A 14,171-nucleotide genomic window follows, 5' to 3' on the forward strand; every position below is an offset into this window, starting at 1 on the left:
ATTGCATTAGTATGGATACAGACTTCTAATGATAGCAATAATCAAATTTTAATGCTCTGGTTACAGCACATGAACAGAACAATATTTCTGTGCCTCTTCAAAGGGAAATGAGACTTTAATGTCATTGGCAGCTCAATAAAACCATTTTCTAACATAAAGGCTTCTAATGACAACTCGTTTCAGTCCAGACAGAGGAGCAAATGTGTTCACAGTGCACTCCAGGTCATTATTAGGAGATGGAAATACAACAGGTCCTCTGCACTTTGGGGAACTATTGATTTTCTACTCCATATTCTCCTCATCTCACCCTGACTTCCATAATGACTCAAGTGATGGAACATCAATAAACTATTTATGGAAAAGCCACTCTACAAGACCGTGCCCAACTCAACCAGGCTCAAGTTTGAGATTTGCAGCAAAAATCTCCAATAATAAATATGGCAGAGAACAGTTCTAAGTGATGAAATGTAATTCAAGTATTCTTGGAGCCATCATAAGGACCAGAGAACGACACCACCCTCAAAATTCTTCATAAAAGATTTGATTGATTCTGAAGCCCTTTTTCAAGAGGAATGGGCAGAAAAAACCATCATATCCACGTTAAGAGTGTGTGGGAAAAAGAAGTATTTTTAACCAGCTGCAGTTCTTGACTTCAAGCACACGATGCACTTTGTCCTTTGGCGCAATCACACTGAGATGTTTGCAAATGTCACAATTCCAAAGGGAGTAAAGATAAAGGTACAAAGCCACCCTGTTTGGTGGCAAGGCCACTTCAAGCGGTTCTCATTTGCCCTGCACACAGACTCTGCAATCTCCTCAATGGAGCTGCTCTTGGAGTTGTTATAAAGCAGATTGGCTGCATTTGGAAAGGGCTCCAGGATGGCTTTGTGAAGTGTTTGCCTCAGCTCCTATCTGCACTGACAGCAATGAAGAAAATAAAGAAATTCTTCAGCATCAAAGCATCCAACCCTGATGTACTGGGAGCCCTGAAAACAGCCAGGAAACAGCCCTGAAGACTGGGAAAAGCAGAGGGGAAAAATAATAATAATAAAAAAAGGATAATCTCAGAATTATAGAATGGTTTGGGTTGGAAGGGATCTGGAAAATCATCTCAGAACCCAAATCTGAAAACCCAAATCTGTGGGATATGGAAATCTCCAATCTGAGGGATAAGAAAATCTCAAATCTGTGGGATAAGGAAATCCCAGATCCCTGGGATAAGGAAATCACAAATCTGTGGGATAAGGAAATCCCAAATCTGTGGGATAAGGAAATCCCAGATCTGTGGGATAAGAAAATCACAAATCTGTGGGATAAGGAAATCCCAAATCTGTGGGATAAGGAAATCCCAGATCTGTGGGATAAGAAAATCACAAATCTGTGGGATAAGGAAATCCCAAATCTGAGATAAGGAAATCCCAGATCTGTGGGAAAAGGAAATCCCAAATCTGTGGGATAAGGAAAGCCCAAATCTGTGGGACCAGGAAATACCAAATCTGTAGGACAAGGAAATCCCAAATGTGTGGTATAAGGAAATCCCAAATCTGTGGGAAAAGGAAATCCCAAATCTGTGGGATAAGGAAAGCCCAAATCTGTGGGAAAAGGAAATCCCAAATCTGTGGGATAAGGAAAGCCCAAATCTGTGGGAAAAGGAAATCCCAAATCTGTGGGATAAGGAAATCCCAAATCTGTAGGAAAAGGAAATCCCAAATCTGTGGGACAAGGAAAGCCCAAATGTGTGCGATAAGGAAATCCCAAATCTGTGGGATAAGGAAACCCCAAATCTGTGGGAAAAGGAAATCCCAAATCTGTGGGATAAGGAAATCCCAAATCTGTGGGACAAGGAAAGCCCAAATCTGTGGGATAAGGAAACCCCAAATCTGTGGGAAAAGGAAATCCCAAATCTGTGGGATAAGGAAATCCCAAATATGTGGGATATGAAAACCCAAATCTGTGGGATATGCAAAGCCCAAATCTGAGGGATAAGAAAATCCCAAATCTATGGGATAAGGAAATCCCACATCTGTGGGATAAGGAAATGTGTCCAAAATGTTCCCAATCAGTGGCATTTCAAGGACTGCTCCAGGAACTGACAGCAGCCGCCTTAATTTCTGCTGAGTTAAGCACCAGGAGTTGATTAAATCCTCACACTGACCCCACAAGGGATTTCCAGGGTTTGGAAATGCCACTCTGAAGAATAATTTCTACTTTTGCTGGCACAAATGTCACAATTACTGCTTTGCAAGCCTTTGGATCAGCCCAAAATGTGTTTTTGCAGGAGATGACATCCAACCAGACACCCCTGAACTGAGGGCACTTCGTGGGACATGTCACAGCACAAAAGTATTTCAGCTATTAACACATCATTTCATCCTTTTTTTATTCCCCCATTTGTATAAAAAGCTAATTCTAACTTTTGGGACAACACCATAAATTTATTCTTCAAGAATGGGAAATGTGACTTCATTTTACATCTATTTATTAAAACCTGAATTAGCACCCTTTACAAAGGAAACCTCAAGTTCTTCCTTCCTCACCATAATTTCTTTTTCTTTGCACTATTTAAACAATTTAGCAGCAGCAAAGGAATTTATTTTCTTACTGACACTTCAGGAACACTTCTGTTTTTCTCCAAGAAGAATCTGAGAAATTAAATCTGGGCTCCATAAAATACAAACCTGCTGGAGCAGTTTACTAAAACACAGAACTCTTCACAGTACCTGACAAAGGACACACAAAAATGCATTTCCCTGTGGTAGAGACTTTGAATTCTGCTTTGATACAGGAAATAAATGCACAGGTAGGGTAAGCAGTGAAGCCAAGAAATAAAATCTGATCAATTAAAGGAAATAAATGCACATATAGGGTGAGCAATTAAGCCAAAGAAATAAAATCTGACCAATTAAAGGAAAATAAAGGAGCTGATTTACAGGAAGGTGAGAATTACTCAGTATTTTCATTTTTAAGGAAACAGACAAAACCTTCTTGCTATTTAGCAATCTTAAGAGCACACACCTCAAAGAATGAACAAGCTACAGGGGAAATGAAAAATATCTTTTTGTTGATGACAAACCTGCACCCAAGAACCACCAGGTATTTCCAAATTTCCCACATGGAACCAGGAAAATTGACCAAAACCAAAATGACACAACTGCTAACTTTGATATTCTGAAGCAAGTAAAAATTAAGCAGCCAGATAAGTAAATAAAGCAGTTTCATATCCATAATATGGAATTTCTCAAGCATCCTGACAAGGGATACACAAAAATGCATTTCTCTGTGGTAGAGATTTTGAATTCTCCTTTGATACAGGAAATAAATGCACAGGTAGGGTGAGCAATGAGGCCAAAGAAATAAAATCTGACCAATTAAAGGAAATAAATGCACAGGTAGGGCAAGCAGTGAAGCCAAGAAATAAAATCTGACCAATTAAAGGAAAATAAAGGAGCTGATTTATAGGAAGGTGAGAATTACTCAGTATTTTAATTTTTAAGGAAACAGACAAAACCTTCTTGTTATTTTGTAATCTTAGAGTGCCCACTTCAAAGAATAAACAAGCTACAATGGAAATGGAAAACCTGGAGTAGGGATAATAAACCTGCACCCCAGAACCTTCAGATATTTCCAAATTTCACAGATGGAACCAGGAAGATTGATCAAAACCATGAAGACATGGCTGCTAACTTTACATATATATAATATATATATATATATATATATACATTTTTATTTATATATATATATACATAAATATATTTTATATATTTTATATATATATAAATATATATTTTATATATACATTTTATATATATATCATTATATCCAGCTTGTGCTTCCCCAAATCACCACAACAGGGAGAAAAAGATGCAAACCCCCAGTAATTATGCAAATAATCATCTCCATTATAAATCTTCAGCTCCTCATTAGCTCCAGGCCACAAAACCCTTATCTCTCCCACACAACATTAAGAATCCAAGGATTTAAGGCATATAACAGAGGCTGTACCTTGGACATAATTCCTTTCCATTCTCCTTTGTTCCCATGTTTTACACAATGACAAAATATTAAACATTTGTTTACAACACTGAAATTATTCTTCAACAATAACATTAGCACAGAGGTGAAAAAGAATCCAGAAATGGCTGGAAAAGACACCAACACTGAGGTGCAATTGGTTTGGTTTTAAATTGGAATTTGGAAAAATAACAGGAATATCAGATTTTAAATCCCACAGCACAGACAAAGCTATTGCTTATTGAAGTGATTGATTGCTAAGATACCAACCCATAAACCTTAAAAACTTTGGATTTTACTCCCGATTTACAGAGCCCAACAAATGTTTATGTTGCTGCTGACATAAGTAATTCCTATTTACTTTTATAGCAATGCTCACATTAAGTATTTTCAACTTTTTGCCTTGAAAAGACTGATTTCTTTAGTATTCACACTCAAGTATATTTGTATTTTTAAAGCATATTCCCACCTCATACAATAATGATTATTGTTAGAAAGAAGAGTCAATAGAGACTCAGTACAGCAAGCAAACACTCCATAGAGGAAGTGATAAATCTGTCAGACATTTGAAATGGACTGAAGTGTATAATGTCAGTTTTCTGAGGAAAACAGCCAACCATATGTTCCAATTTCCTTGTCAGGAGGTTTAATACATCAGCTCTAATGAGAGATGAATCTTTTCAACAGAATTTTTCACTGAGCTGGTTCCAAAGTTGGAAATAAGCAGCAAAACCCCTTAAAAGAAGGATATTTAACCAAAATAAAATGACATGCTGCTACCTAGTCATGAAAAAAAAATAAAATAAAATATCTGCTCTCCTCTTCTACCAATAGGCTTGAGGAGAAAGTTGCTTGGAATATCTGTGATTTCTGTAAATATATGAGAGTTAGAGCCTTTAAGGGGCTCTCCAAAATGCAGTTTATTGTATCCAGGATGTTTTAAAAGTCCAGGGTTGTGGGTGACAGAGCTGTGCCCACAGCTGTCAGCTCCAGCTGCAGGCAGGCCTGCAGACCCTTAAATTTTGCTTACATTGCATTATAAATTTTTCTTTGCTGAGCACCTTAATACATAAGAACCAATCAATACCTTTACTTTTACTTATAGCCTATCATAACTACTATAATTACCATATTATGGTCGATGCTATCCCATCACATGAGTTACTATGTCACAGTTTCAGATTAAAGCTGTTTTTCAGTTTTCTTGCAGTGGAAAATTCTTAAAATTCTTCCTTGCAATCTAAGAGTACACCCATCAACGAATGAACAAGTGGAAATGGAAAGTATCTCTTAGTGATAACAAATCTGCTCCCAAGAACCACCAGGTATTTCCAAATTTCCCAGATGGAACCAGGAAGGTTGATCAAAACCGAGATGACACAATTGATAACTTTGATATTCTGAAGCAAGTGAAAATTAACCAGCCAGATAACCAAACTTTTTTCCACTTGCCACATGGACATGTCTTGTTTGCCTGTGGTAGCTTTCTGCTTGGTAAAAACATCTTTTTGTTTGTGGTCAGCTGATCCTTTGCTGTGAGTTGTAAAACCTCTTTCCAACTCAACCTTTGCTTTCTTAGTTGTCCAGCAAGACTGGCTGAAAAATCCTCAATTTAAAATTAAAGGAAAATAAAGGAGCTGACTTACAGGAAAGTGAGAATTACTCAGTATTTTCATTTTAAGGAAACAGACAAAACCTTCTTGCTATTTTGTAATCTTAGAGTGCCCACTTCAAAGAATGAACAAGTGGAAATGGAAAGTATCTGTTAGGTGATAACAAACCTGCACCCAAGAAGCACCAGATATTTCTGAATTTCCCAGATGGGACCAGGAAGATTGATCAAAACCAAAATGACACAACTGCTAACTTTGATATTCTGAACCAAGTAAAAATTAACCAGCCAGATAACCAAAATTTTTCTACTCACCACATGGACACGTCTTGTTTGCCTGTGGTAGCTTTCTGCTTGTAAAACCATCTTTTTGTTTGTGGTCAGCTTATTCTTTGCTCTAAGTCATAAAATCTCTTTCCAACTGGACTTAACCTTTGCTTTTTCAGTTGTCCAGCAAGACTGGCTGAGCAATCCTCAATTTATTCAATTAATTGAAGAAAAATAAAGGAGCTGACTTACAGGAAGGTGAGAATTACTCAGTATTTTCATTTTAAGGAAACAGACAAAACCTTCTTGCTATTTTGTAATCTCAGAGTGCCCACTTCAAAGAATGAACAAGTGGAAATGGAAAGTATCTGTAAGGTGATAACAAATCTGCACCTAAGAACCACCAGGTATTTCCAAATTTCCCAGATGGAACCAGGAAGGTTGATCAAAACCAAGATGACACAATTGCTAACTTTGATATTCTGAAGCAAGTGATAATTAACCAGCCAGATAACTAAATAAAGCAGTTTCATATCCACAATATGGAATTTCTCAAGCATCCTGACAAGGGATACACAGAAATGCATTTCCCTGTGGTACAGATCTTGAATTCTGCTATTCTTCTACATCAAAACTTGCTTCCATCTCTATTTCATTCTCAAATTCTACATTCAGAGACACAACCTTTGCTTTCTTAGTTGTCAGCAAGTCTTGAGACATAAACTTGAAGGAATTTAGAGATTTTAGAGGACCTAAGATTTTAGTTAGAGATAAGCTTTGGTGGAGTTAATTAAAATAAATGGGTAGACCTTGATGAAGTTAAGAGTTAGTAGTTAACTAATAATTGATTGCTTGTCAACACAATGTTTGGTTAGCTGGGTTTATAATGAAGAATATAGAAAGTGATAAATTGCTTTTAGGAACATGAGACAATTGTAGGAACATAAGACAAATTCCTGTGTTCTGAAACCAATTGAAGACAGGAATGGGAGTTCTACCAAAGGTTAATTTGTCAGATTTGCATTGAGAAGGTAGAAAGGTCAGAACGAAGAAGACTTCATTTACTTCCTCATTTTGGGACCCCTCCCCATGAAAGGGACCACCAAGTCATTTCAAGGAACAAACTATGCATGTTTAATGGCTTTTGAACTAATTACCACAGGAAGCTGGGAATGGGATGTACCAAAGTTATGAAAGTGCTTTGTATTTTGGGTATTCAATATTTGTATAGATAAAAGGACTCTGGAATCACCTGTAAATTGTGGTGTGTATTTGGGATCTATCCCACAATAAGCATCCACTTTCTAACTTTCAACTGTTAGCGAGTCTTTGTCCATCACAGTTGGATATTGGTACTGGATCAATATCCATACTGGGAGTGGGATGTACCAAAGCTATGAATACGTGTTTGTGTTTTGGGTATTCAATATTTATACAGATAAAAGGACTCTGGAATCACCTGTAAATTTGGTGTGTATTTGAGATCTATCCCACAATAAACACACACTTTCTAACCCTAAACTGTTAGAAAGTTTTTGGATTTTGGTTCTACATCAATATCCATACTGGGAATGGGATGTATCAAAGTGATGAATATGAATTTGTATTTTGGGTAGTCAATACTGGTAGAGATAAAAGGACTCTGGAATCACCTGTAAATTGTGGTGTGTATTTGGGATCTATCCCACAATAAACACACACTTTCTAACCCTAAACTGTTAGAAAGTTTTTGGATTTTGGTTCTACATCAATATCCATACTGGGAATGGGATGTATCAAAGTGATGAATATGAATTTGTATTTTGGGTAGTCAATACTGGTATAGATAAAAGGACTCTGGAATCACCTGTAAATTGCAGTGTGTATTTGGGATCTATCCCACAATAAACACACACTTTCTAACCCTAAACTGTTAGAAAGTTTTTGTCCATCACAGTTGGATATCGGTACTAGATCGATATCCATATTTTTAATAAGATCGATATCCATATTTTTAATAAGATCGATATCCATATTTTTAATAAATCAGACTGGCTGAGCAAACCTCAATTTACACATCTACTATTCTTCTATATCAAAACTTGCTCCCATCTCTATTTCGCTCTCAAATTCCACATTCAGAGATGTGGAGAGCCATGAAGGTATACAGCTGAGGGAAAAGTAAAAAAGGTAGTTGTAAAGCATTTCCCAGGCTTGATTCTATAAATAATTAGGCTCTCTCAAGCACCACTTTATAAACAATAAGATTCTCAGACAGTCTTCCCATAACAGGCAAAACACTCTTGGCTTGAGCCACGTCCTTGGGCTCTTTAGCTACTTTGGGAACAGATATGGAGGTTTTGGGAACTTTTCATATCACAGTGAGAACGCTGTCCTGTTTTCGATAAACAAATCATAGGTATTGTAAAACAAAAGGAGTGGTTAGAGTTTTCTCTGTTAACCTATCGTGAGCTTGGATTTTGCAATATGCATGAAGTTAATTAACACTGTTATATAAAGTGGCTGATTGATCAATAAATTGGAGTTCGATGTTCATCAACGGGATGGTCGTCTCCCTTCACTTCAATACAGAGACACAACCTTTGCTCTCTTAGTTGTCCAGCAAAACTGGCTGAGCAAACCCCAATTTACACATCTACTATTCTTCTATATCAAAACTTGCTCCCACCTCTATTTCACTCTCAAATTCTCCATCCAGAGACCCAAGCACACACATATCTGTGAGATTTCCTGCCCGATTCCCTCCCTCCCCACCCCGTGAGCACTCACAAAGCGCTGAGCCTTCTGCCGCTCCTCCTCGGTGGCCGCTCTCTCGCGGAGGATGGCGCGGGTCAGGTGCTCGTTTGAGGAGATCCTCTCCCGTTCCAGCAGCTTGCCAAGCTCATCCCGGACGTACATTTGCTCTTGTTTCAACCTAAAGGAGGTGCAGAGAGATTCAGGCTGAGAGAAAATTCAAAATCTACTTTCCAAGTGTTGTTTGAGAGAAGAGAAGTCGCTTTAAAAGCTGTCACAGCAATGCTTTTTACTCTTGGCTTCTTAAGACACTTAAATATTCACTAAAAGAATCCAAAAGTTTATTTCTAATTGAAGTATCAAAATCTGAATACACAAAAGCTACAAGTTTTGACATCACTGTTCATTAAATCATATAAATTAAAACTGATTCAATAAATATATTTTTAAGTAAGCTGCTGTCGCAGACATGTTTTATGAAAAATCCTTTCCTTAGGATTTTTTCCTCCTGAGAAGCTGAGAGGCCTCAGGAACAAAATGTGAACAATGGTTATCTGCTGCTGCGGAATGCAACAGGTGCATCTGGGATTGGTCTTATGTGGATGTTTGTAATTAATGGTCAATCACAGTCAGACTCTCTGTCTGAGCCACAAACCTTTGTTATCATTCTTTTGTATTCTATTCTTAGCCAGCCTTCTGATGAAACCTTTTCTTCTATTCTTTTAGTACAGTTTTAATGTAATATATATCATAAAATAATAAATCAGCCTTCTGAAACATGGAGTCAGATCCTCGTCTCTTCCCTCATCCGAAAACCCCTGTGAGCACTCTCACAAGCAGCAGAGAACCCTGTTGGTTGGCTGGGTTTCTCTCTGGTTTTATGGAACCATTTTTCTGGGAAAATCCTCTTCCCAGCAGCCAGCAGGCACTCAATTTCCACCTAAAAGCTCTCCTGCACTGGGGAAGTGCTTTCCTCCCTAAACACACCATAAACCCAAGGACTTCATCCATTTCCCAAGCTCCACGAAGATCGAAGAACCATCATCAACCTTTCCCAGCCGTCTGAGAGGAGCAGAGAAAATAGTTATTGAACTTGCTGCAACAGAGTTAATAAAGGCAACTTCAGGCCCAGAAAATTCTCCATGTTTCCATGGCACAAGCCATAAATAGATTTGAAACCTTCACTGGAGTACTTGAGACGAGCACACCGTGTCTCATTTTCATGGGAACACTCAGTGAATAAAACCTGCGTGTTGTGACACCGAGCACGGAACTCAGAGCAGTAATGGAGCTATGAAACGCTGGGTTTCAAACAGATTTTTTATTTTTTTTTTGTTTGAAAGAGTGATGGAGAGGAAGCTTCAATATTCTCAGTGCATTTATCTGTCGTCAAGGGAGCTCTGGAGAACAAATCCTAATGAGTCGGGTCACTTTGTAAAATGTACCAGCATTAGAGTACATTAGATTCTTCCCCAGGGAATACATTTAAGTGAGGTAGGGAGGAAAAAAGACAATTACAAGATGTATTACTTCAGTGCTCAGCTCCAAACCCTCTGAAATGCAGCAACCAACTGGGAATCTTTATAAAAGTTTATTAAGCTGCATCTTCAATTACTCCAGCTAAAAAAGAAAAAAAAATAAAAAAATAAAAAACTCAGATTATGCAGACATGGACCAAATTCCATTAAGTGATTTCCCAAGGTCCCCTAAATTACTCCAGCAGGATTGATATAACAAATCCTTCATACAATCATAACAATCCTTCACAGAGCACAGTCAAAACATGCTGGTTGTCTTTTGGATTGGAGAAATCATGTTTTGCCTAAAAAGGAAAAAAAGTGTCAAAATAGTAGTCTCAGCACCTTTTTCTGGTGAGCAATAAAAAGCATTTAATGCTTCCTGAGACTGAAGGAAGATCCTTCCTCATCTTTCTTGGATTTGACCTCCTAAAAGTGGTTTTCCATTAAAAATGTCTCTTCTTTATGCTGCTGTACACAGCAGAGTAATTAAAAGATATGAAACATATTTTACATATAAAAGAGCAGAAAAATCCAGCCAAAAGTTACAATATTCTAAACTATGAAAAATTTAAAAAGAAAAAGATCCTCATGAACAAAAACCCCAAAATAAAGCAACCCCTCAACACTCAGATAATTTACATTTAATTCTTTACATCAAATTAGATCTTCTTCCTAATTTCTCATTTAAATCAAGACACTCAGGTCACCTCAGTCAAAGAAAATGTGTTTTACTGTTTGGTTTCTTCATCCCTTTCCCTTTCCTTGCAGGGTGTTCTACCATGAAAGAAAATTACACTATTTCATTATCAAATTTTTTACTATTTAGGCCAAAAAGGAATTTTTTTATGTCCAAGACCGCTCCTGGCAGCACCTTCAAAAAAAATTTCAACTCTTTTTTATCAACTCTCACCCTCATCTGTGTGACCAGGATCACACAACACAACGAGTTAAATTCCTCAAAAAAAACTTTTATTTAGGGCAGTTTTTACTCCCAAAACAATATCCCTAAACTGTCATCTCAACTGATTGAAATTCAGAAGAGTTTTTAACAAAATAAGCGGGATTTTGAAGTCATTTTCATTTATTTGAGTTCCATAATTGGGTGGCTTGTAGGAGCTTAATGAAACAAACATTCTGCAGATCCCGCTGATCGCAAACATTCGCCTGCATCAACCTCCAGTTTGGTTTTTTTCCTTGGCATTACAAATTCATTTTCCTGGCATTCAGCATGTACCAAATAAAGGCAAACATCAGCTGGATTTACAGTAATAAATTCTATTATTATCTATAAATTACATTAGCTAGGCAAAAGTAAAATAAAAAAATAACATTTAAAATAAAGTATATATGTATGTGTACATATATATGAACTTGTCAGTACTGCAGAAATTCCACAGGATTTTTTTTTTTTTCAAGTGACATTTTTAATTACAGCAGAAATAAAGGCTCAAGTTAATGGTTCTTGTGTTTGAGCACAGAACTCCAGACAACAGAGTGTTATACTGATCATTTATACAGAAAGGATGTTAAAAAAGCTGCTGAAGCAGCAGAAAAGGCTGCTGGCTATACATTTTCCCCACACAATTGATATCTTTTTGAATAAAATCCTTCTAAATAATTATGAAATACTGCTTTAAGAAGTGTGGAGTGGCTGATTTAATGAAGTGTGGCATGCAAGGCAATCACTTCTCATGGTGCTATTGGAAAACACACATCAAGCATTAAGAAGCAGCTCCAGTAAAAATCTGCGTTAACACTTCGCAATATTTCATTTCTCAACTGCTTTATAGCGCACAACCACCACAAAAAAAGCAACAATTCCTGCCTTTCCCCAGCACTGTCATTGAGAACTTCAACACTCTAAACTTAATGCTGTGAAGAAAATTTATGTATCTGTATTTTTTTGTAAGAGGATGGGTAAATCCTGACAAACCAATCACACAGGATTTAGGGATCTCAGATGATTTATTCCTGTCAGAGGGGCATAACAGGAATTTGAGTATTTTTGTTATCACATTGTCATATTCAGGCTCCACTGTAAGACAAATTTTGGACTGTTTTAGTCCTGAAGTCACTTTAATCAAAATAATGTTTGCAGTACATTCCACCTCTAAATCAGATCTGGCTCACATTGAACGCAAAAGCCACCACATCACCTCGAGGAGCAATCACACAACAACAAGCTAAAAGAATTCTGGAAGACACTCTCAGATATAAAAAATATATAAATATAAAAAAAATTAATATATTTAAAATAGAAATAAATAAAAAGCCAGGTTTTGTTAATTTAGATTTTCTGAGATATGGGCTGGAGGTACAGAAATCAAATCCACGTGATCAAACCACTCATTCCAACCTCCTCTCCAGCAGAGCTTCAGACCAAAGGGAAAATACTTCACCAAAATAACATTTCTGCTTCTGCATTCCAGCTTTTTATTCCTCTCTTTTCTTTCTGGAAGAGCAGGGAAGGTGGGATTTTAGCTGCATTTGTTATTGTACAGCTTTTGAACTATGAAAGTCCTACATGAAAGATTGGACACAAGAGAATTTACCTGTGAATTTATCAAATATTTCAGTGCATGATCTAAAACAGACTGAAACATTTAACCCACATCCCTTAAAATCAAGTAATAACAACATAATAACACAAAGAAAACAAGAGGAAAAATAATTTCTCAATTAAATCACAACTTAAAATTAATAAATGACAACCATCATATAAAGTCCAACAAGGTAAGAGAAGCCAAATACAGAACTGGCTCCACTTTCCAATTAGAAATTAGAATTAGAAACACAGAAATAGAAATTTAAGACCCAAACAAGAAATCATCTCTGAGGGCAAGGAATTTTGTGTATCACAAGAAAAGCAAAAATACACTTTAAAAAAAAAAGACTGATGAAACTTTGCTGCGCTCCAAGTGGTTTCCATCCTTTTCACATCTAGTTTTTAATTAAGTTCAAGAAAAGCAAATTGTTAATTTTGCCATGTCGGTTTATGGCCCAGGACTCTCCTCATGCCCAGCATGACCCCTGTTAGCCACAATAACAAGATGAGTAATTTAATTCTAAATCCACAAGAACTCCCTCTTTTGTTTACTTCAAAATATCCATTTCTGTTGTTCTTGAAAAACACCTGCAGATGTTAATTAAGGAAAAAGCACCTTTTAATTCAGAGACAACAGCAACACACTGAGAAAAGCTGAAAAATATTAGTTTTGTGCTTTGATGGCCACTCCACAGTTTATTCTCCATTAATCAAGAATCCACAGAAATCCAAAATTGGCAAACAATACTCTCAGAGAAATGCAGTGATTTGTCATTTCCAGCCCTTATTTTCAGATATTGGAAATTTATTACACTATCAAAGCCTAAGCATTTCCTTTTTGCTATTTTTTCAGGGCAGTGATTACTTGCCAGTTGTTTTATCTTTATTACAGTCTCCAAGCTACACAATCTGATGGATCTGTGACGTTCCACCATAAACTCACTCAGGCCTAAAGCACGAACAGTGTCATTTTTCACTACTTCCAACCAAGCAAAAATCAAAATATTCCCCGTTTCAAAGTCCGCTGTCAGGAAAATCACCCTGTCCTCTATGAACCAGGGAAAAATTTAATGATATGGAAACCAAAAACTCACTCCAACTGGAGATGCTACAACATGAGGAGGATTCATGAGGTTTTCTGCTTTCCTGGACCTCAACAAGCTCCTTAATTCCTCCTGACGGACTCACAGAAGGATCCAAAATGTTTTGAGCAATGTGTTTAGGGCAGGCTGCAATATTCATGAGGGAATGATGTCTGTGAGGGCTGAGTTTCAATATTTCATGAGCGGGACGCGCCACGGAAAGCCGCGGCTGGAAACCGGCGAAGCTGCCGAGGGATTTGAAAGGATGGGAGAGACGTCAGGAAAACATCTCCAAGCTGAGCTGAGCTCTGAGAGGTGTGAAATGGAGATTTCTCTGTCTCCACCTCACCTGTCTGCAAAATCACGGAAATCACCTCAAGTTCTTCTGATTTTACAAA

At 37.2% G+C, this 14,171-nt stretch overlaps 1 protein-coding gene across 2 annotated transcripts in view; it reads right to left on the minus strand.

The window, feature by feature from the left end:
• The window catches only part of CHCHD3 (coiled-coil-helix-coiled-coil-helix domain containing 3), a 156,122-nt gene that overhangs the window by 104,096 nt on the left and 37,855 nt on the right, over window positions 1-14,171 (minus strand). For both annotated transcript variants that reach the window (XM_054292413.1, XM_054292412.1), the window contains exon 4: window positions 8,663-8,807. In XM_054292413.1, coding sequence (XP_054148388.1) covers window positions 8,663-8,807 — 145 coding nt within the window. The remainder of the gene's footprint in view (window positions 1-8,662; window positions 8,808-14,171) is intronic.

Source organism: Melozone crissalis, unplaced genomic scaffold (genome assembly GCF_028551555.1).
Source record: "Melozone crissalis strain CALT ecotype California unplaced genomic scaffold, PUWL_Pcris_2 ptg000110l_1, whole genome shotgun sequence".
NCBI classification, from domain to species: domain Eukaryota; kingdom Metazoa; phylum Chordata; class Aves; order Passeriformes; family Passerellidae; genus Melozone; species Melozone crissalis.